This window comes from Neofelis nebulosa, chromosome 14 (genome assembly GCF_028018385.1).
Source record: "Neofelis nebulosa isolate mNeoNeb1 chromosome 14, mNeoNeb1.pri, whole genome shotgun sequence".
Lineage (NCBI taxonomy): Eukaryota > Metazoa > Chordata > Mammalia > Carnivora > Felidae > Neofelis > Neofelis nebulosa.
This window is the reverse complement of record NC_080795.1, coordinates 68,018,206-68,042,202: the sequence shown is the minus strand read 5'-3', so window position 1 is coordinate 68,042,202 and position 23,997 is coordinate 68,018,206. Positions and strand designations below refer to the sequence as shown.

General features: G+C 42.6%; 1 protein-coding gene across 1 annotated transcript in view; it reads left to right on the top strand.

Annotated features, from left to right (window-relative positions):
- WASHC5 (WASH complex subunit 5) overlaps positions 1 to 23,997 on the top strand; it is a 63,950-nt gene that overhangs the window by 9,547 nt on the left and 30,406 nt on the right. Inside the window, exons 6-15 of the mRNA XM_058699031.1 lie at positions 2,196 to 2,385; positions 4,993 to 5,145; positions 8,555 to 8,668; positions 10,439 to 10,610; positions 13,367 to 13,494; positions 16,325 to 16,454; positions 19,271 to 19,383; positions 21,401 to 21,567; positions 21,645 to 21,720; positions 23,206 to 23,316. Coding sequence (XP_058555014.1) covers positions 2,196 to 2,385; positions 4,993 to 5,145; positions 8,555 to 8,668; positions 10,439 to 10,610; positions 13,367 to 13,494; positions 16,325 to 16,454; positions 19,271 to 19,383; positions 21,401 to 21,567; positions 21,645 to 21,720; positions 23,206 to 23,316 — 1,354 coding nt within the window. The remainder of the gene's footprint in view (positions 1 to 2,195; positions 2,386 to 4,992; positions 5,146 to 8,554; positions 8,669 to 10,438; positions 10,611 to 13,366; positions 13,495 to 16,324; positions 16,455 to 19,270; positions 19,384 to 21,400; positions 21,568 to 21,644; positions 21,721 to 23,205; positions 23,317 to 23,997) is intronic.

Genomic DNA, 23,997 nt, shown 5'->3' with positions numbered 1-23,997 from the left:
AAGCGACTAACTCTTAGAGATTTCAGCTCAGGTCATGATCTCATGGTCTGTGAGTTCGAGCCCAACATCAGGCAGAGCCTGCTTCAGATTCTCTCTCTCTCTCTCTGCCTCTTCAACACGTGCATGCTCTCTCTGTCTCTCAAAATAAATATATAAACTTCAAAAAAATAAGAGAAAAAGTCAAGATTTTGGAAGAAACAAATGATAGGCAGGAATCAGTTAGCAATGTGAGCTGAAGATGTGCAGACTGGAATTAACATTCTTTTTTTAGACATTTATTTATTTATTTTTGAAAGAGAGCACGCTCAGGGGAGGGGCAGAGAGAGAATCTCAAGCAGGCTCCACAGTGTCAATGCAGCTTGATATGGGTCTCAAACTCATGAACCATGAGCTCATGTCCTGAGCCAAAACCAAGAGTCGGACACTTTACCGACTGAGCCACGCAGGCGCCCCTAGAGTTCACATTCTTAAACTTACAAATTGGGACAAAATAAATAGGACAAAGGGGCAGATCCTCAGCAGAAAGGGATTGTTGGGGACATCATCTTTTCAGCGACACCTGCTACTGCTGCCCCTTCATCGCAGGCTGCTCAACTAGCCCATGTACTTCAGTTTCATCAGTATGTGAGGAGAGTGTCCGCAGCAGACATAATTCATTCACATCAGTTTGACCATGAGGTGTTTTATCATCCATGTTTTTAAAAATGGACTTGAAATTTTTTTTTTAATGTTTGCTTACTATTTTTGAGAGAGAGACAGCATGAGCAGGGGGAGGGGCAGAGAAAGAGAGAGGGAGACACAGAATCTGGAACAGGCTCCAGGCTCTGAGCTGTCAGCAGAGAGCCTGACACAGGGCTCAAACCCGTGAACCGTGAGATCATGACCTGAGCTGAAGTCGCACTCTTAAGTGACTGAGCCACCCAGGCGCCCTTTAAAAATGAACCTTGAATGCCCTTGTGTATATTTCCAAAAGTACCTGGAAAACCAAAAATAATAAATGACATAAAGAAGGAGAAAAAAGGGTTTGCTCATCAAGGCCAGCTTTGACAATTCTGCTTTGTCCTTTTGGGTACAACAGTGAATTCATTAGAATGTGAGGACCCATTACTGAAGTGACCCTGAACAATCGCCAAGTCAGAGTTGTGGGAAAGGAGATTCTTGTATCAAATAGGAGGTCATCCTCAAGTCTAAGATTCTTTGAGTCTGAGGGATTACCATTCCACACCACCCTGAAAATCACAAATGTTTTGATTCAATCTCTGTAGAAGGTACACCTTGCCAAGGGAAAAAAAAAAACGATGATTATATATCCCACTTTATGTTGACATAATCTTTTAAAATTATTTTTTAACCAGGGCACTTTCATTCAGTTAAGCATCTGACTTCGGCCCAGGTCATGATCTCATGGTTCATGGGTTTGAGCCCCATGTTGGGCTCTGTGCTGACAGCTCAAAGCCTGGAGCCTGCTTCAGATTCTGTGTTTCCCTTTCTCTCTCTCTCTCTCTCTCTCTCTCTCTCTCTCTCAAAAATAAATAAACATTACAAAAATATTTTAAACTATTTTTTAATTTATGAAATGTTGGTACTGGATCACATTCTTTATCTGCAACTCTGAAATCCAAAGAGCTCTCAAAGAAAATATATGCATGTGTACACACACACGCGTGCACATAGTAACTCCTCTCGCAGCAAACTCTGATCTCACCTGAAGCCATTTGGAGTCCAAACCTGATCAGACCAGATCGGAGGCTATAGATGGTCCTTATTTATCTCATTTGCATGACAGTTCATAAATTTTGCTGCAGAAATATTAACGTGTGCTGATCATGTAATGCTAATCGAGACCCTACTAAAGTGTTGTATACGATCTACACACCATGTTAATTTCTTACATTTGAAAAACGCAGTATTCTGAAACAAATCCAGCCCTAAAGATTTTAGATAAGGGATTGTGGACCTCAACTTAGAACTAACTATACATACATGTAAGAATCCGTCTGGTAAGTTTGCTATAATAGGCTTTTTGAAAATGCAATTGTGAATCTCCGGGGACATAGATTGACCAGGAGTCTTATGTAAAACTACATAAAGTCAAGTTATGATGAAATTCTGCTCTTTTGGACTTTTGAGTTTCTAAGCTGTGTGGTTTGTGTGGTTTGTTTGGCCCTATGTTTCCCATTGTGAACGTGGTTCAGCGCTGCTCGATCTGCTGATTCAAACATGGATGATATTTGTAAGCTGCTACGAAGTACAGGTTATTCCAGCCAACCAGGAGCCAAAAGACCACCCAACTATCCTGAGAGTTATTTCCGGAGAGTGCCTATCAATGAAGCCTTCATCAGTATGGTCATTGGTCGACTGAGATCTGATGATATTTACAACCAGGTGGGCATCAAATCTACCAACATCTTCGTCGTTTGAAAGATTGATTTCACTTTCCTCCTCAATTACTCCTTCCCTTCCTTATTCCTCAGAAGAACAAAAGCACCCAAAAAAGTCCAAACTTTTTGAGGTCTACTATAGTTTGGTAGAGGAAAAAGGGATAATAATTTGGGAAGAATTTGAGATTTCAGGGAGAGGATGGGATTTGAACTCTATTTGGAAAAAAGATCATTCTCTCAGCCATTCATTCAACATAGAGTACCTGAGCGTGTGTTACATGCCTGTCCACAAGCTGGGTGCTGGGAGGCCATCGCCGACAAAGACAGGTCATGGTCCCAGCCCATAATGAGCTTGTAGCTGAGGAAAGAAGACAGACAACTAAAGGAATTACTGTAAAGCAAGGTGAGTGATAGCTTAGGGGAAACACAGGGTGCCACGGAGCGTACAACAGGGGCAACAGATTGCAGCAGGTGGCGAAGGGGACGTAAGGACACTCTAGCGAGAAGGCAGCTTGAGCAGGGCCGTGGAGACCCTGTAACGTTTAGAAGTTACCTCCCTTTCCTCTCCAGTATGTGTATCGCTCATGTAAGAGGGCACCAAGGAAAAGTACCACGTGACTTCAATTTCCTGAAGAAAACATAATTTTAGGGGCACCTGACGGGCTCAGTCAATAGAGCATGTGATGCTTGACCTCAGGGTTGTGAGTTCAAGCCCCCACATTGCATGTGGAGATTACCTCAAAATAAAATCTTAAAACAAAACAAAACAAAAAAAAAGGTGCATAATTTTATGTATTGGGTATTTTTCTTACCAAAGAATCGGCCCGTAACAGCCGGCTATCATTTATCACAGGGCACAGCTGCCCTACCCAGTTCTGCAAGCACCCAGTTAGTTTTCTTTAGGAATATTATAAGTTTCAATAAAAGAGGTTTGTGTGTGTGTTTTAAAAACAGCTCAAAATAAGCCACCTGCAGATACTCGGTCTTCATAATTTGTTGCCATTTATTGAGAATTCGGTACCAACCAGAGTCATAGTTGATTTTCTTCATGAACTGTTCTCTCTCTCCTCAGAACAGTCCTGCAGAGTGGACAACATTATCCTCATGTTGCTGTTGAGAAAAATAAGGCTTAGGGAGCTTCATAATTTTTCACAAGGTCATGTAACTAAGTATCAGAGCCCGAATTTGAACTTGGGTCTATATGACTTCAGGGGCCATGCTACTCCTCACTGCCTGTCTTTACCCCTTCTGCCAAGTATGGGGTCCATCTTGTCTGTGTGTCTGTGTCTCGAGGCAGTGAGTTTCAGTTTTCTCTTGCCCCGTGACCGTACTAACACAGGGCCGTGGCTGTGGTGTGCTGTGTACCCATCCCACTCGCTGCCCGGCACCTGCCCCGTCCCTGGTCATGGTGGGTTGGACAGGGGCAGTCACTTGACCCAGGACGGATCGGATTCCCTGTTAGGTGATTTGGAATGGGGCCCCAGAAACATCATCTGCACGTGGGTTTACTCATCACACGCAAAATTTGGAATTTGGGGGCAGCCCCATTCTCCCACGTGTAAGATGAGAGGAGCAAGGGAGAAGGGGCAAACACATCAAGGGGTGGAAACAGTGAAGGCTTTGTGGCCCACAGCTCCAGACCCTTCCTGTAGCCCGGCCACACTCCTGCCTGTGGGTTCCCTGCCACGTCGCTGTGTCCACCCTCGTAGCAATTTCTTCCCTTTGTGTTTGTGGTCCTCGAGGTGGCGCGTACTGTGTGCAGCCAGGTCACCGACCCATGTGGTGACGGAGCCCTGGGATGCACCAGCACCTGAAAGGCAGGCAGTGGAACACCCAGCAAAGCAGGGCAACAGGGGTGGCATCTGTGAACCTTGAGAGAACTGAAGTGAGAGTGTGAAACAGAGGCTGTTGGACCAGCATGATTGTGAGGTGACGAGTGACTTGGAGAGATCATAGGTGATGGTGCAGGGCACGTTTCAGGGAGCTGTAGAATGAACAGGAAGTGAGAAAATGGGGACAGGGTGTGGGGTCTGTCAGTTCTGAAAGACTGTCTGTGATAGAAAGACCCAGAGGGGCGCCTGGGTGGCTCAGTCAGTTGAGTGTCTGACTTCGGCTCAGGTCATGATCGCATGGTTCGTGGGTTCAAGCCCTGTGTCGGGTCCTGTGCTGACAGCTCAGAGCCTGGAGCCTGCTTTGGATTCTGGGTCTCCCTCTGCCTCTGCCCCTCCCCAGCTTGTGCTCTGTCTCTCTGTGTCTCAAAAATAAATAAACGTTAAAAAAAAATTTTTTTAAGAGAGACCCAGAAATGGACAACTAGCAGGAGACATGGGGGTAAAACATTTTTCTCCTCCTTGAGGCAAAGACTTCAAGTTGCAGTTGAGTCAGGGGTTGGAGGGAAGAGAATGCTGTGTGGTTAGCAAGAAGAACGGCCCTGGTTGTATTGTCCTCTAACAAGGCCACAGTCTGAGGATCGCACGCGGGGTCCAATTCCCAGAGGGGATGGACTCTTGAGGGACTGGGACGTCCTGGAACCACATCATTTACTGGGCACGTGTATCGGTTCACAAGTCACCAACAGCTGCCTCTTCAGGGTGTTGTCTCTGTGTTGCAGGTCTCCGCATATCCTTTGCCAGAACACCGCAGCACGGCCCTGGCCACTCAGGCCGCCATGCTGTACGTGACCCTCTACTTTGAACCTGCCATTCTTCACACCCATCAAGCGAAAATGAGAGAGATTGTGGACAAGTACTTTCCAGACAACTGGGCAAGTATCACCATTAGTCTTTTTGTCCTCTGGAATAATCCTGTTAGGGAACCAACTCTGCGTTCTTTTGGCCTTTAGCCCAGAGATCATAATGTTGTAAACGAGACATTAAGTCACATTGGTGAAACTCCTCTAAGTGCGTGGAGAATCTTCTGAATCATGACATGAGGGAATAAGTCAGTAAAACTTGGTGAAGAGCCCATGGGTTTGTTTTTTCTCTCTTAAATGGATACTCTCAAGGTAAAACCCTATATTGAAATGTTCTCGCTTTAGCTGCTGAATTGTAACTGTTTCACATGCAGTGAAACATACTTTCTTCCTTTCTATTTTATGAATCTAAGCTTGCAAAATTAATCTGTTACCGAAGAAGAGTGTTACTTTAATAATAAGTTTTATCTATCTGTAAGCTAACGTTGATGGGGCTGTTAAAGTTTATATTGCAGAGATGTGCTTTGACTTTTTAACATTGTGTCACTCAAAACTCAATTCTTTTTAAAAAAATGTTTTTTAATGTTCATGTATTTTTGAGAGAGAGACATAGAGTGTGAGCAGGGGAGGGTCAGAAAGAGAGGGAGACACAGAATCAGAAACAGGGTCCAGGCTCCGAGCTGTCAGCACAGAGCCCAATGCGGGGCTCGAACTCACGAACCGCCAGATCATGACCTGAGCTGAAGTGAGACGCTTAACCTACCGAGCCACCCAGGTGCCCCAAAACTCAAATCTTAAAAACATAAGGCTGACTTAACGTACTCAGTGTAGATGAGATGTTCTCCTTGTACGTAGAGGTTTTGATAAAGTACAGTGAATTGGATCCTGGTCTCAGGGAATAGATTCTGTTTCACTTCTTATCATTGAATCACAGACTGTCTGTGATTAGGGAGCCTGCAGTGAGACGTGATGCTTCCTACCCACGAACGCATCATGCTTATAAGCTAGGAGCTGAGCAACCAGAAGGAAAACTCTGATAATCTGGTTTCATTTGCTAAGCATAATAAAGAGTTTCGACCATAGTGCTACAATGAGAAACAGTAACACGTTTAGTGTTAAGGAAGGTCAAAACCCACTTATGTGAAGCTTACAAGAGACCCTCCTGAAAAACACCCCTGACATGCTAAAAATGAAAGAATTTAAAAAGCGAGTGAGATGCCAGGCAAATGCCACCCAGTAAAAATCCACTAAGAAAATACTTATATCACACCATAGAGACCTTTAAAGAAAAACCTGCGTAGGGATAAAGAGGGATCATGTATGATATTAAAAAGAATAATCCAGGGTGCTTGGGTGGCTCACTTGGTTAAGCGTCTTGAGTCTTCAGTTTCGGCTCAGGTCATGATCTCACGGTTTCATGAGTTCAAGCCCCACATCAGGCTCTGTGCTGGTAGTACAGAGCCTGCTTGGGATTCTCTCTCTCTCTCTCTCCCTTTCTCTCTACTCCTCCACTTCCCATGCTGTCTCTCTCTCTCAAAATTAATAAATAAACTTAAAAAAATTTTAGGAAAGAATAATGCAAGGTAAATTCATACCCAGTGACATACTCAAAATACATAAAGCAAAAACTCAAAATAACCTATAAAAGTTGAGAAAACCATAATCATGATGGGAAATTTTAATATATCTCTTTCTGTACATAATCCTGCTCTCCCAAAAATACACGATAGATGTTCTGTGTGTATTTGAAAGGATACATATACAAGTTGGGTAACATTAGATCACAAAGTTAAGAAAGCTTTAAAAAATGATGTTAGTCTACAGACTGTATTCTCTTACTGGAACTCAATTAAATTAGAAATCAACACTTAAAAGATATTTTTAAATGTTTAGAAAAAACTAACTGTTGTGTTCAGGAGGAAATCACAATATAAATGAAGAAATATCAAAACACTACAAAGCAAAGCTTACGAGAATGACTAAAAACTGTTCTTAGAGGTAAATGTTGGCGTGCCTGGGTGGCTCAGTCTGTTAAGCGTACGACTTGAGCTCAGGTCATGATCTCGTGGTTTGTGGGTTTGAGCCCCGCATCAGGCTCAGTGCTGACAGCTCAGAACCTGGAGCCCACTTCAGATTCTGCGTCTCCCTCTCTCTCTGCCCCTTCTCCCACTTGCACACTCTCTCTCTCTCTCTCTCTCTCTCTCTCTCTGTCTCTCAAAAATAAACGTTTAACAAAAAACTAAAAGATCAATACCACAAAGGCTGGTTTTTTGAAGAGTAATAAAAAGATATTTTGCAACGCTGATCAGAGAGAGGGAGAGAGAAGGCAAGTTTAAATATGTGAAGATTGAAAAAGCAGACCCGAGATACAATAAAAGAAGTTTTGAAGTTATCAGAAGACCTATGAACAACTTTATGCCGATATATTGGAGGACTCTGAAAAATGGAAAATTCTCTCAAAAATACAACGACTAGATCTGATTCGAGAAGAAAAGGGAAGCATGACAAGCCCAGTGACTGTTGAAGAAATGGAGCTGGGGATCCGCCTCCCTGCTCAGCCACTGCCACCAAAAAGAGCACCCCCGGGACCGCAGGATTTCACAGGCAACCCTGAGCAAAGCTTCAAGGGACAAATAATCGCAATTTTATACAGACTCGAGTGGGTGGGTGAGGAACCCCAAAAGGAACGCTTTGTTTCCTTTACTTGAAGGATTCTCAAGTGAACTGGGGAGCCCTAGGGGCCCCCAAGGCTCATTCAAGGGGTCCGTGAGGTAGAAACAGAGTGAAGTGCTCTGTGCCTTGCCCTGTCCCCCTTTGCCAAGTCCACACGGCATTCCCAGGGGCCCCGAGGCAGGCGGCGCGGGAGACCCACTGCGGAATCTGGATCCAAGCCCAGCTGTCTTGGGTCAGGCCAGACGCTGCAGAGACTCGAAGAAACCAAAAGGTGATGCCACGCGTCTCACAAAACTTTTTGGGAAAGCCTTTAGTCTGATTTTTTTTTTTAATTAAAAATTTAATTTTTAAAAAATTTAATTTTTAAATTCAAAACAGTTTTCTGTTTTAGCATGTAATGGGTGTACTGTTACATGAAGAGAATAAGTATTTTTTGAAATGTCTTGATTGTGATGTGTTATAGGATAAGTATCAATAGATAGAACCCCATTTGAAAAAAACACAAAAAGTCCTTGGGAGTTTTCAGTAACTTTGAGTTGCGTAAAAGTTGAGGTGAAAATGTTTGAGAACGCCACTGTTCAGTCAGTCTGCTTTTCTGTCAACCCTGATTTAGTCATTTTCCCATAAATGGCCTTTGTAGCCCTTGTTCCAAAGTGCTCCTAAGAAAGAATGCTTACCTATATCTTTGGCAAATCGGGGTTTTTCGTTGCAGTGGAATTTGAACCAGAGGGAGTGGGCAGTGTCTTCTGTAATTTTGCCTCCAGATGAGTAGGTATTTAACACACTGGATGAATGTGTCCTCTTTCAGGTAATTAGTATTTACATGGGGATCACAGTTAATCTAGCAGATGCTTGGGATCCTTACAAAGCTGCAAAAACTGCTTTAAACAATACTCTGGACCTTTCGAACGTCAGAGAACAGGTAGGTGCTGGCCAATGGAGAAGGATTCTGTCACAGCTACAAGCCTGCTTTACGGCGTGGGAAATGAGTAGAGATTCCAAGGAATTTGGAAAATGTCCACATAGACATTTTAGTGCAGTGACGAATGAAAGGTGAATTTTGCGCATCCTAATAAGATAGGTAACGATAGATTTTGTAACTTATGTGGTATATGTAAATGGGAGGCTTGGGTCTTAAGGTTCAGCGTCCTAAGACAAATCGGTATGTCACATGGCCCCAGCTGACTTTGTTTATTCTTGTCGATGTGGATGGAATGGCTTTCACAGGTAGCTGGAATTTTAATGTTTTCATTGGTAGGATGCATGTTCAGGATGGTAACTGAGCATACGCAATATGTCCTGTCACTGTAATTTCTATTTATGTTTTAAATTTATTTAATTTATTTTAATTTTTTTGGTGCAAGAAGGTGTTTTTATTAAAGCACGGGGACAGGACCCGTAAGCAGAAAGAGCTGCCCCGTCACTGTAATTTAAATTTATCATTTCTGATGTATGAAACCAGCAAGAAGACTGAAGACCTTCCTCTCCTTAAAGTTTAAATGCTTACAGTCTATCGCTTTGATAAGAGCACAAGGCAGGAGGAAATTCCTAAGTAAACAGAGCCATAAAAATCTTTTTTTTGGGCAGTATCCTTGACATTTCTAAGTTATCTTCCTCAGCCTGGCTGGCTGAGTTCTTGAGTTTCTGGGGCAGATAGAACGACATTGAGTCCAAGAACTTCAGCATGTTTTATTCAAGTAAATTACATTCCATAAATAATGCATAAAATAATTTCAACTTCATGTCTCCTGGAAATATATTAGAGAAAGTGACGCTTCTGATGCTTACTGGCATCAGAGCATTAATTTTTTCGTTACTATAATTAGTTTCCAAAATTGCCTTTTCTCTCTGGTGCCATTTTAAGAAGATTTCAGAATTGTCTGATGAAACACCTTGTGGTAGTTTTAAACTAACCTGATGAGGTTAATGATGTTTAACATGTAACTCTTGCTTCAGAGAAAGTAGAATGACCCAAATCCCCAAAGGCTGGTTTGAAAGTTCACTGGATTGAAAAATACACAGAGGTATATTTTTGTTGTGCTCTCCTCTGCCTGTAGAAGCCTCTTCTGGATATTTCTGCCCTGCCTCCTTTGTCAAGAATCATGGGAAGAATAGACAGTTGAGCCTATGTTTCTTTTCTATCCAAGTTGAGAACAGAAGGGGCCCTGGGAACCACTGGATACAGTTCTTTAGTTGACATTTGAAGACACCAGGAGGGAGAGGTGAACCCCAAAGTCAAACCAATATCTAACCATAGCTAGAGGTAGGAGGTAGGATTCTCTTGGTTCTGAGTCCAATGCTCTTTTCAAAAGTGTCCAACGGGGCGTCTGGGTGGCTCAGTTAAGTGTCCGACTTCGGCTCAGGTCATGATCTCATAGTTTGTGAGTTCGAGCCCCGCATCGGGCTCTGTGCTGATGGCTCAGAGCCTGGAGTCTGCCTCGGATTCTGTGTCTCCCTCTCTCTCTGCCCCTCCCCCCTCACGCTCTCTCTCTCTCTCCTAAAAAATAAACATTAAGAAAAAAATGTCCAACAAACCACTTGCCTCTGAGTCTTACCAACTATGGTCCACATGTTATTCACCTCCTGTAGAAATGTTATTACTTGTCAATGGGCTCATCTGTATGGGATTCATTTTCTAGGAAAGTAATTTTCTCTTTTTGAAAATGTAATTCAGGCTTTTTCTTTCTCAAAGTCAAGCAGATACGCTACCGTCAGTGAAAGAGTGCACAGCCAAGTGCAACAATTTCTGAAAGAAGGGTATTTAAGGGAAGAGATGGTTCTGGACAATATCCCAAGGCTCCTGAACTGCCTGAGAGACTGTAATGTGGCCATCCGGTGGCTGATGCTTCACACAGCAGACTCAGGTAACGGGCGAAAGGTGTGCCCATCTGTATGGCTCCACTTAAAGGCTTTCAGAGCTAAGATATGCCCCGTGGTGCAAAAATTGTTTAGCCTTTGGATGAGAATCAAGTGGCTTTTTAAGTTAGTCGTTTTTGTGTCTACTTGGACAAGTCAACGGCCCACCTGAATAGGCCCCTTTGTCAGGTTTGATTATCCGGGATTACCCCAGTAGGTCCAGTATAATCACGAGGGTCCTTAAATCGGGAAGAGGGAGGCAGAAGAGTCAAAACTAGGGAGGTGGTATCATGAAAAAGCCTCAACAGACCATTCCTGGCTTTAAAGATGGAAGGGGCTACAAGCCATGGAATATGGTGGCCTCTAGATGCTGAAAAAGATAAGGAAACAGGATTTCCCCAGAGCCTCCAGAAGGAGCCTGCAGAAGGAGCATGGGCCTGCTGCCTCCTTGATTTTAGCCCAGTGACACCCATTTCAGATTTCTCCTCTCTGGAGCTGTAAGAGAATACATTTGTGTCCTTTTAAGCCGTTACGTTTGTGGTAATTTGTTACAGCAGGAAACTAATTGAAGACCCAAGCCCGTAAATAAGAGCCAGATGGGGGCGCCTGGGTGGCGCAGTCGGTTAAGCGTCCGACTTCAGCCAGGTCACGATCTCGCGGTCCGTGAGTTCGAGCCCCGCGTCAGGCTCTGGGCTGATGGCTCGGAGCCTGGAGCCTGTTTCCGATTCTGTGTCTCCCTCTCTCTCTGCCCCTCCCCCGTTCATGCTCTGTCTCTGTCTGTCCCAAAAATAAATAAAAAACATTAAAAAAAAAAAAAATTAAAAAAAAAAAAACAAAAAAAACTAAGAGCCAGATGTGTAAAACAGACACTTAGTGGGATTTCATCCAGAGCAGGAGAGAAGTGTTGCTTGGGGTAGTGGGTGAAGGTGGCTGGGGAAGGCTCCATACAGGAGGCAGGAAGGATTCTGAAGTAAAAAGAAGTTCTAGACTGGAGAAATGATGGGGGATGGGGGGGGGGGGGGAGGTATGATTTTGGAAGTACAGGAAACCATGGGCCCACAGAGTTGATAAACAGGCTGAACCTGAGTGCCTCATAAAGGTAGATCACAGTTTTCTGGCCCACAGTCCTCTTGGAGACGCTATTGGCCATCAAGTTCAGTTGCTTCACAGGTTGTATGAAATGCCTTCACAGGGTCTGTGAGCCTATGACTTAAGAAGCTCCTGATTTAATGAAAAAACAAGTAGGTTGGACTAACCTGAGCTTGTTCAGAGCTGACACAGTTCTTCGTACTCAGTGACGGCTGGATCGGTGTTAGTTAACCAATGGCTTCCCCCACCCAGAGCTGCGTGCCCTTCCCGCTAAGCGTGGCTGTCATCCAGCGGCCCCGTGAAGCCTCCTGCTTTTTGTTTTTCATCAACAAACTTTGCTTGAGAGCCACCCTGAGACAGGTACTGCCTTCAGCACGTGTTCTTTCAGATAAGGCAGTATCTCAAAGTAAACTGTCCACTCCAGATTATTCTGCAGCCTCCCCTGGTAACACAGAGCCCGTCTCACAGCTCTTCCAGGCAAGATGTTCTTTCCTCTAGCTTCCGTCTGGTCCCACTTCCTGTGGGTGCTAGGCAGCGAAAACAGCAGGTGGACGTCTTCATCCTTTGTATCTTTGGAAATATGTGGAGTTTCTCCTCAGCTTTCTCTCTTCATCCTGGAAATCTCTTTCTCAAAAAATGCTGCTTTCCAGTTTTTGGTTTTGTTTTGTTTTTTTTTTTTCATTTGGCTTCTTTGCCTCGATCCCTCTCCAGTTTACGTTCGCTCACAGCATGAGCACCGTGGCCGAGGTTTAATCGTCCAATGGATCTGGTGTTGGTTAGTCGCATTTAGTCAGTCCATAAACTCCAGTTCTAATTTGAGGATTTTACCACACTGACTCAGTTTATAATCTTTTTTTTTTCATTTTTATTTTTATTTGTTTTCAATATATGAAATTTATTGTCAAATTGGTTTCCATACAACACCCAGTGCTCATCCCAAAAGGTGCCCTCCTCAATACCCATCCCCCACCCTCCCATCAGTTTATAATCTTTACCAAAGTCTTCCATTCTCAAGCACATGAACAACTCAGGCCTTCGCTTTATTGTATCATAAAACCAACTGTGGTTTTCCAGTGACTCAGCCTCCTCCTCACCTTCCCTGTGAGCCAGGAGTCTCCTGGATTTGGGCCCTTCCAGGGACAACCTCGTCTTGCCAGTGGTCTGTGCACTTACCTTCAGCCACGTCTGTTTCCCATTTTTGTGCCTGGCAATTGTCTGACCTGATTGCACAAGGTCACGATTTACCAGAAACAAGTGATTTACCTGATTGTGAGTCATGCGTGGGAAAGATAAGTGCTTATTTAGTTTCTGTGGTGTTCGGGTCATGATGTGCAGGAAGGAGTGCATATATTCTTTACATTCCCTCCCTCCAAAGCACTTCCCCCAGGCTTTGGAACCCTGTTCTGCAGCTTGCTTTTTCTCATTCAACGGCATATCATGGATGACATTCCACGTCAGAGCCAACTGTCGTGTTCAAAAGTTCGGTTGTACTTAACTTCATGGCATAGATCTACTGTAATTGATTTTATCGCGCATTATTGATTCTCATCTTGCTTATTACTTTTTTAAATGCTCCAAATGAGTGAAAATGGAGGCACGTTTTTAATAATTCATCTTAGATTTCATATTTTCTGCACAGTGAATAAATTGGGAACTCTTTTCTTCCTGTTTCTAGCTTATGACCCAAACAACAAACGCCTTCGTCAAATCAAGGACCAGATTCTAACAGACTCTAGATACAATCCCAAGATCCTCTTTCAATTGCTGTTGGACACTGCACAATTTGAGTTTATACTCAAAGAGGTAAAGATCTTTAATGAATAATCACCAACATCTTAGTTTTTCTGTGCTTAAAAATATTTTTAAAGGGTTGAGATTCAATAACGAGTCATAGTCTTTGATTCAGGCTACAGATTCTAGCTGTCTGAGATCGTTCTTATACTAAAAGGACAGGATTAAACATTTAACAGGCATTTAGTGCCTACTGCCATTGGGGATACAGTGATGGGGAAAATTGCACAGGACCATGGAGGTGACAGTCTAGTGAGGAATGTGGACATTAATCAGAGAATCACACTAATGAAAACGTAAATACAAACTGAGATACGTGCTCTACGGGAAAGGAACGTTGTTCTCTGAGTACCTAAAATCCCTGAGAAGAGAAGCAGGAGCTTCTGAAGGGACCTGAAGAAGGAACCTGTCGGAGTTAGCTAAGACAAAGGTCGGGAGCATTCTGGAGACCATTGCAGAGAGAGGACAGAATATGCCCGAGTCCTCTTGGGTAGGGAACAGCATGACCAGTTCAAGGACCAGAAAGAACAGTTGGCTAGAGGGGAGAGAATGAGATAAAAGTGATATGAGATGAGGTCGAAAGGTGGGCATGTAGGCCTTGTAGGATTTCAGTCTTCATCTGCAAAACCATGAGAACCTGTTAGAAAGGGCTTTTAAGTAGGGTGGATGATTTGTGTTTAAACAATGTCCACTCAAGGATTTTAAGGATTTTGAGCTCCCTGAAGGGAATTCTAAGGTTGATTAGTCTTATGCCTAAAAGAGCCTCTGTGGGCATGATAAAAATGGTTGATACCCAGGAGTGCCTAGGTTCTATAACCAGTAGCCTTGGCGGTTCGGATCAGGTGGGCCAGGAGCTAGCCATGGATGTTAAGGCCCATTCCAAACTGATATTCTCCTTGCCTCAGTCTGGTTAGCGGTCTGCCGGTTTTTTTCTTTATCTTCTAGGTGTGCGAGGACACTGTGTTCCCCCGTTCAGTAGCTAAGGAAAAGTACATGCTGATTATTAACATCACGCACACGCATGTGTTGAGTGTTATTCAGTAACCTGTCTGGGTATAATTTTGTAAGATCAGAGAAACGCTACCCCTTTTTGATCTCTTTAAGAATGTTCATGTTTTCCCTCTCAATAGCAAGTCATTATTGAATACCTGCTCTGTTCCCAGCTAGGTGCTAGGAATTCAAAAATGAACAAGGCATGTCCCTCCCATCCAGGAGCTCTCAGTACAGTGGGGAAGAGAGACAGATTAAGCCAAAATGAGAGACCAAGAAAGATCCAAGAGCAGGAACCAGGCATCTTATTTGTTGGTCAAAGCAAACTTCAGAGGCAAGTGAGAGTCACCCCAAGGAATCAGTGCACTCCGTCCAGTTAGGATCCTGAAGCAGGACGCCAGTCACCCAAGAGTTCTGTAGCTCAATATTGTTGTGTGGGAATCAGGACAGATCTGGGTCATCTGCCCGACCACGCCTGCATTTCTAATCGTTTATCTTTTTCTGGAATCTGTTGGAACAGAATGGGCAGCTTCCTTCTGTCTGTTGTATTGGAGAGAATAGAAGACCAACTCATTAAAGATCTTCAAAAGAAAAGGATCTGGTAGAAAGATAAAAATAACTACCCAATACAAATTGAGCAAAACAAAGATATATTTAATGTCTGACATTTCAGCTCGGTTCTTTAACCTTTATCTCTATCTCTCCCACCTCCCATCCCAACCCTTTTTCTAGAATCACCTTCTGATTCTCTTAGAAACACACTAATTAGACCTGTGTTTCTTCTAATCTTTTGATGAAGGCGCATCTCTTAACTTGAGAACCGTCCCCTATCCCAAATTCCATCTTACCAGATATGAAACCTGTGAGGTCAACCTGGGAATGAGTGTCTGAAGGGCTTCAAGCTATTAGGTCTGTAACGAAGGCCTCACAGTGTTATTTTTGTCACTGCTGCTTTGTGAAATGGCATTGATCGGTCCTAGGCATTCAAAAAGACAGGATGGACTCTATAAATAATTCCTACTGTTCCTCACCCTGCCTGATCACTAAGATTCCTCTTTCTCTGGCCCCACAAAATTCCACCAGTCCTTATCCTTTCATCTACAATGAAGTCTTCATCTTTTAACATTCAGTTCGATGCTGAGGAATGAAGAATTTCTTAAGAGAAAAATCAGTATATTCTCATATTTACCTCTTAGGATCCCAGTGAAATAAATCCCTGTAGTTTTGCGACACACTTTAAATAGGTTTTTAAAATTTGTTTCAAGGGGGGGAAAAAGCAAAACCTTGAGTTATACCATTTCCTCCTCTGCTCAACTCTTTATAGGCCTTTAATTTTATGAAGGAGTGCATTAATAAACAGACTTACTGTGTGATCCAAAAGAAAAAATTTTTGTGGGTGATTTAGTTCATTCTCCACTCATCAGACAAAGATCATGCTCAGCCTTCCCTGACCTATTTTAAATAGATGCAACCACAGAAATTATTACTTGCAAAGGACCTTCGAGCAGTGGCCACCAAATTTAATTTCACATTAAAAATTCTGGCTCCTGGGTCTACCCAAGACCTTGTGAACCAGAATCTTTATGGGGGAGCTTGAGAATCCCAACACTTGAAAGCCATCCAGATGATGAGATGATGCTTATGTGCAGTTGGTCTGAAAACCGATGCAGTGGTCTAGCTTTGCCCCTCAATTTGTACAAAGTAGTGCAGCTTAAGAGATGACGTCAGGGGTAATGTTACTTTTAGATACATATTTTTACAATAAATTGGGTTTCACTCAGGGCTTTCTTTGTAAACTGCCTTATTTGGATTTCCTCTTAAGTAAGTAAATCTCTTCTGTCCCTTTCAACAGATGTTCAAGCAAATGCTTTCAGAAAAGCAAGCCAAATGGGAGCATTACAAGAAGGAGGGCTCAGAGCGGATGATGGAGCTTGCTGATGTCTTTTCGGGAGTGAAACCCCTAACCCGTGTGGAGAAAAATGGTAATTGCTAAAGAGGAAATATCATTGTGTTTGAAATGTACACACGAATTCTTGGAAACACACAAAGTAAAAACTCAACCACGTTGTCATCGTTGTATGCTAGGACATTGCTGAGGAATGTCTAAAGCCTAGTCTTAGCTGCCTCTAGCTTTGGGCTCCTTTTGGCAATGTTCATATCTTCTCTGGACTTGGGGCTTCTTATTTTTGAAGTATGAGGTTAGGCTACAGGGGTTGTTATACTCTGGTTCATAGTCCGTAGGTCCATAATTCATCCCCCAGCCTCACCATAGTGTGTCAGCTTATGTGCCTTTGCAGGGAGGAAGAGAAGGACCTGTAACTGTCCTGATCATCTCAGGATACTTCACTCAAGAATAGTACTAACTACTGGGGCACCTGGGTGCCTCAGTTGGTTAAGCGTCCAACTCTTGATTTTAGCTCAGGTTGTGATCTCACGGTTCGTGAGTTTGAGCCCCTCATTGGGCTCCATGCTGGTGGTGTGGAGCCCGTTTGAAATTCCCTCTTTCCCTCTCTGCCCCTCCCCGGCTCGTGCTTTCTCTCTGTCTCTCTCTCTCCAAAATAAAATAAATGAACATTAAGAATATTACTAACTACTAACATAGGGGTGCCCGAGTAACTCAGTCAGCTGAGTGTCCAACTCTTGATTTCGGCTCAGGTCATGGTCATGATTCATGAGATCGGAGCCCTCCATCAGGCTGTGCACTGACAGCACGAAGCCTGCCTGAGATTCTCTTTCTCCCTCTCTCTCTTCCCCTCCTGCATGTGCACACATATTCTCTCTCAAAAATAAATAAACATTGAAATAAACGAATAAAATCTTTAATAAAAGAATATTAGTAACCGCTAACATAGATGGTATCCAGGAGTCTTGTCTTCTCATGTTTTCTGGGTTTTTTCTCCTTGTGCGCCTGCCATCTAGTGGCAGAAGAGGGGACATGCAGACTTTTCGAAACAACACAGCTCAAGCCTTCACGTTAATCATATTAATCCTGCTTCTTTTAGGAAATTTTATCAGTGGGAAAATCATGGTATCACTTAAAATTTTTATATAGATAGAAACCCTTCAAAGTGCCCCTGAATGACCATTCTGAATTTTAAGATGAGAAGCTGTTTTTTTAATGCTTAATGTTTTAACTATGAAATTCATTTCTGATAAAAGTTAATTACACAGTAGAATTTCTCAAAGGTATAGCTTTTTGTTTGAAAAAATTACTCTTTTAATCAGTATGATCTTGTGATTACTATATTTGGCTTTTGTTGATGTATTTGATACCAAATGGTTAGCCTAAAATATATTTCCGAATTACTTTATTATTCCTAGTAGGAAAAGTTGGTGTGTTTTTAATAATGTGATATAAATTAGCAACATGTTTTGCAGGTCACTACATTTTGTCCGAAAAACAAGGAACCACCTGTAACAGTCTAACCAGATTAATTTTTGAGAATCAGGCACATTCGTCTCTGTTCTAGTCTCTTTTAGGTTCTTATAAATCCCAACATCAAAAAAAAAAAAAAAAGAAAAAAGAAAAGAAAACCCCACCATCACTTTAAAGGTCATTCAAAACAGCATCTGGTACTTTTTTTTTGGCTATATAGCATATTTTAGCTTGGGAAATGCTTCCACAAATATTTCTCGTTTGAGCCTTACAGCCTTATGAGCTAGACATCTTTATTCTTGTTCCACATGTAAAGAAATCAAAGCTATAAAATGTAATCACTTGCTGATGGTAACAACGGTTCAGAGCCTGGATTGAACTCGTCACCTCAGACTCTGAATGCTGTGCTTGTTCTCGTACTCTATAACTGTCCCTCAGTCCTACCAAAAAAAAAAAAATCTTTAAAATTACCACCAGTGTTCTTCATGCCAATTCGTGAAATAACTTAGATTATAAGTCCGTAAGTGCTTTTATTAAAGTGAAGTCATCCCATTGATAAACAAACAAACAAAAATGTTAGGGAATCCGCTTGACGAGATAAAATGAGGACAGCCTTTGAATCTGGCCAGACAGTTGAGAAAAGCCTGGTGCTGCTGTTTAGTGACTGTGTGACCCTGCCTGGGCTCCTTTACGTCTCTGGGCATCAGCTTCCTTAATCTGAGAAATGCCTTCCAATTCCTGCCCCCGTAGATTGTTGTAAAGATTCAGTGAGAAAAGCTCAGACCTTTGCCGGCCACCTTGAGGGTCCTCAGGGCATATTAATGACCCTTTCTCTGCTGTGTGAACCTGGTCTGTGAGTGCAAATGGCACCCCTCAGCTGTTCAGACGTCCCCTCAACTCACCACACATACTTCACACTCCTGACATGTTGCCCCTTGTTCTCCCAAGGCGTGCCATTGTTATTTTTGTCCTGAAGCTTCTGCCCACATCTGTCCCTTCACCTCATGACAAACTATCCCTCTGCCCCTTTCTACCTTTTTCAGATCTTTTACCCACCCTCGATTCTCCAGGAAACTGTTCCCGGTAACTTCCTGTCACAATCTTTCAGTTCCTTCCCCACTCCTTCCCACTCCAGTGACCACCTTTGCACACTGGGGTTCACACCACAGACTCAGGCCTTTACACCTTTTCTGCCGGGTGTAAGACTGAGCTACTTAAGTAGAAAGTTTCCTCTCCCCTAGGTCACATACCCAAGGTGTTTTGGTGGTTCCTGTTTAGAGAATACCAAGGGCAATGTCAGGTACTGAGGGAAAGGTCTGTGAATAAGGGCTAGATTTGTGAAGGATTGTGCAATAAAATTCAAAGCCACGGCTACCACAGTTCTGGGATTTCAGCAGTCTCTCCTTGTTTCTGTGTTAATAGAAAACCTTCAAGCTTGGTTCAGGGAGATCTCGAAACAAATACTGTCTTTAAATTATGATGATTCAACAGCTGCGGGCAGAAAAACTGTGCAACTAATACAAGCTTTGGAGGAGGTAAGAAAACTCTTTGTAAGCGACAGTTCATGGGGCACCTGGCTGGAGGAGCGTAGGACTCCTGATCTCAGAGTCATGAGTTCTCACCCCCCATGGGGGGGGAAGAGATTACTTACATAACTAAAACTAATGAATAAATACATAAATAAATGACAATTCTTGGATCACGAATCATACTTGTGGATCCACCCAGAAGATCTGGTCCTGGAAATACAGCTAAGAGAATATTTCATCAGAGCAAAAAAAAAAAAAAAAAAAAGCAAAATACGCTCATTGTCGTATTTTATCCAGTGTCCTAAAATTGGGAAAATAATGCAGTGACCAGTGTGAAAAGAATGCTAGCAAAAATGATATCTCAACTTGCAGAAACATAATTATATTTAATAATTATGAAGACAACATGGAAACATTGGGAGATTGTGGAAAGGCAGTAAAAGCAAAATCTGTATTTTTTTGTGTGTTTTGTTTTGTTGTTAATATAATTTACTGTCAAACTGTCTGACATATGATGCGTAAAGTGTGCTCTTGGTTTTTGGGGTAGATTCCCATGGCTCATCGCTTACGTACAACACCCAGTGCTCATCCCAACAAGTAGGCACCATTTTTAGATTGGGAGAGAGTTTGGGGAGAGAAAAACTACAAAGGAATGCGCAACAATGACCACAGTTGTATAATGATCATATGCTTATATGTGATGTTTTCTCTTCTGGAAAAAAAATAGTTTGTTTTTTATCTACTCAGATATTATCTACTCAGATTCAAAAAAGAAGGATTATACTTCCCGACTCTTAAAATTTTAATTGTATGCTTAAGTAGGTTTAAACTAGCTTTAAACTAGGTTTTTAAACTAGGTTTAAAATGGAAAATAAGCGCATGAGAACAATAACCATAAACTATTTAAAACATTGTCCATACTTATCTGGAACCCTGCCCAGATGGGATAATTTTATATCTTTAGAAATATAATTAATACTTTCTTTGGCATCCTTTCTTTTATTTTTAAGTAATATCTACACCCAAACATGGGACTAGAACCCACAACCCCAAGATCAAGAGTCTAATGCTCTCTGGCCCGAGCCAGCCAGGTAGCCCCGGCATACTTTCTTATAGGCTTTTATTACTTTTGAGAGGTTTTATGATCCCTATGAATGACAATACAAAACAGTGCTCCACTATGAACTTGTCGGTTTCCTTAGACATTCCAAACAATTGCCCACTGGTGCAATTCCTATTTTGGTTGCTTTCTGGACCTTCTAGTCTACATTACAACTACAAACAACTTTGTGAATCTCAGATGCTTTTTATCATTTGTGCCATTCATTTTGACCATGGCCCAGGCACCTTGAATTACATACATTAAAATTTCAGGATGAGGTGCCTGGGTGGTTCGGTCAGTTAAGCGTCCAACTTTGGCTCAGGTCACGATCTCATAGTCTGTGAGTTTGAGCCCCGCATTGGGCTCTGTGCTGACAGGTCGGAGCCTGGAGCCTGCTTCGGATTCTGTGTCTCCCTCTCTCTCTGTGCCTCCCCTGCTCATGCTCTGTCTCTCTCTCTCAAAAATAAATTTAAAAAATGTTAAAGAAAGAAAACAGAAAAAACACTCAGGACACAGGGGAGTCGTTCTTTTGTTTTAAGGAGTACAACAAAAGAACTTAATGTACACGTGCCAACACCCTGGTATAGTGTGACTTACTCTGTGTTTTAGCAATCCTGCAAATCTTCAAAATTAAGAGGATTTTCTAATATGCCTTTATCAGTACTCACATGGAAGATAGAAGCACCCACTCACTATGTCATCTATGTACAGAAAAAAAAAGAGCAGAACATTTTCTAATCCTAGAAACCTGTGCATTACGTTATGACTTGGCTTATACATTTCTAGGGTTATCGTTTGAAACAGAAATTTTGCCAGGGAATTCTTAGTACATAACATGCCTTTTTGAAATGTTTTCAGGGAAAAATGAACACCAGAGAAGCCATTCGGAATTTTTTAATTAAATGTATTTATGTAACACAGGTTCAAGAATTTCACCAGTTGGAATCAAATCTGCAAGTATGTCAGTTTCTTGCTGACACTCGCAAGTTTCTTCACCAAATGATCCGAACCATTAACATTAAAGAGGAGGTCCTGATCACAATGCAGATCGTTGGGGACCTTTCTTTTGCTTGGCAATTAATTGACAGGTAATGTGGCCAGCCTACCATTTCCCCTGGATGAAGGCCACTGCGGATGTGTCCTTACCATTTTTCTCTCTTCACAGTTTCACATCTATCATGCAAGAAAGCATAAGGGTAAGCCCGTCCATGGTCACTAAACTCAGAGCTACATTCTTGAAGGTAAGCAGAGAACAGTTAGGTCATGTTCTTAGTCACTAGGGAAGAATTGGTCTCCGTTACTACCTCATGCCTAAATTCAGCCCGAGATTTCATTCTTTTAGAAAGTTAGGTAATTTGGGACACCTGGGTGGCTCAGTCGGTTGGGCATCCGACTTTGGCTCAGGTCTTGATCTCGTGGTTCGTGGGTTCGAGCCCCGCATCGGGCTCTGTGCTGACAACTCAGAGCCTGGAACCTGCTTCGGATTCTATGTCTCCCTCTCTGTCTCTCTGTCCCTCCCCCACTCGTGCTCTGCCTCTGTCTCTCAAAAATAAGTAAACATTAAAAAAAGGTAATTTAAGTATTTTTATAAGCTGAAAATTGTTAGCAGTTTTTCCATGAGAGCAAAGTTTGAAAAGATGCTACGCATATTGGAAGTTTCAATTAATACAAGTTGGGTGTCTTACAGAAGGTAGTGTTTACATTAAAAAATACGTTTTTTCAAGTGTTACCAGTATACTAAAAACGTGGGTCCTTTTTTCCCTAGATGTGAAGTAAGTCCTTTTACTTACTCATTTAAAAAAAACTCTTGTTGAGCCTCTGCTACAAGCTAGGATCCCCTCCAAAGGTTAGGGAACAGTGGTGGACAACACAAGGGTAGCTGTGCTCCCAAGATAATTCCAGATCGAGAGAAATGAACAAAAATTTACTCAGCGTCTTCTGACAGAGTTGCCTCATGTATCAGTTCTGAGATGCACTTTCTTTCGTATTTAAACATCTCTCTAATTGGGGATGGGTTTTATGACTGACGGCACATCGTAGTTCACCGTCAGCGTGTTCGCTTCTTTCCGAGTGGTACAGAAAATAATGGTACTTCTTCCATGCTGTGACCTCTCAGTTTGGAATGAGTACAGTCAGCCATCAGTCACAGTGTCTGATTTCCGTAGAAGAGTAGCTGCCTTCTGGAACACAGTGGCTGTCAAACTTGTGGGGCATCACAGTCACCTGGGGGGGCACCTGAGGGGCTCAGTCAGTTAAGTGCCTGATTTCCACTCAGGTCATGATCTCGCTGTTCATGATTTCGAGCCCCGCGTCGGGCTCTGTGCCGACATCTCAGAGCCTGGATCCTGCTTCAGATTCTGTGTCTCCCTCTCTCTCTGCCCCTTCCCTGCTTGTGCTTGCGCTCTCTCTCTCTCTCTCTCTCTCTCTCTCAAAAGTAAATAAGCATAAAAAAAAAAAAAATTGGCATCTGTAACAAGTCCTGGCTGATGCTGATGCTGATGCTGCTGGTCCCGGGACCACAATTTGAGAACCACTACCAAAGCAGATGACTGTCGTTTTTTTAGAAAGTGTATCATCGTCAGAAACTATTAATGACTTTGATGAGTCAGTGGTTGTTGCATTACCTTGGGTAAAGCCCCAGAGCTTTGTTGTATGTTACTATTTCTGGAAAGAGATTTCTAGGACTTCTGGAAATGGAGAAACACATGTACCTACTTTTCTTGCAGCTTGCCTCTGCCCTCGATCTTCCCCTTCTTCGTATTAATCAAGCAAATAGTCCTGACCTTCTCAGTGTGTCCCAATATTACTCTGGTGAATTGGTGTCCTATGTGAGAAAGGTAAGAAATGCATCAAGGTGACATTTATTTTATGGGCAAACTGACTGCTCTTCTAAATACAAAGAGGATGCTTGGGGCCCCATGAAAAGTATACCCGTGTTCCTTTCCCTTATTCTTAACTTGATTCCAGAAACTTGCAATACCTGAAAATAAACTTACTCTTACTGGTATTGTGGATATGCAGATGTGTTTTTACTTTCAGAGAACTTTTACACCTGGTTTTTAAGTGCTGGTGGTATTAACTCCCATTCTGCGCTTAACAGAAACTGAGGAATAGAGATCATATTGGCTTCTTTAAAGTCACAGAGCTAGTTGGTAAAAGAACCAGATCTAGATCCAGCACATCCTAGTCAGAGCTGTAAGTTTTCCCGGGAACTTTGGTCCTCGTTTCAGTAACTTACGGTACAGCGTGGAGCCAGACAGACCTGGCTGCAAAATTTCGCTGTGTCACCTGCTGACTGCGCCACGGCCACGTTACTTAACATCTCCGAACCTCAGTCTTTTACAAGTTTATAACGTGGAAAAGATACATCTTTTTGCTGCACGTGTATGGGGATTAGCTGTGTATCTTGTGAGCAATTAACGTTTGAAAGAATGTAGCCGTGGGCCTGAGAGCAGATATTAAAGTACCTCGTTACGTCCCTTCCCGTCCCTTTCTGTAGACAAATGCCTGTGTGTACA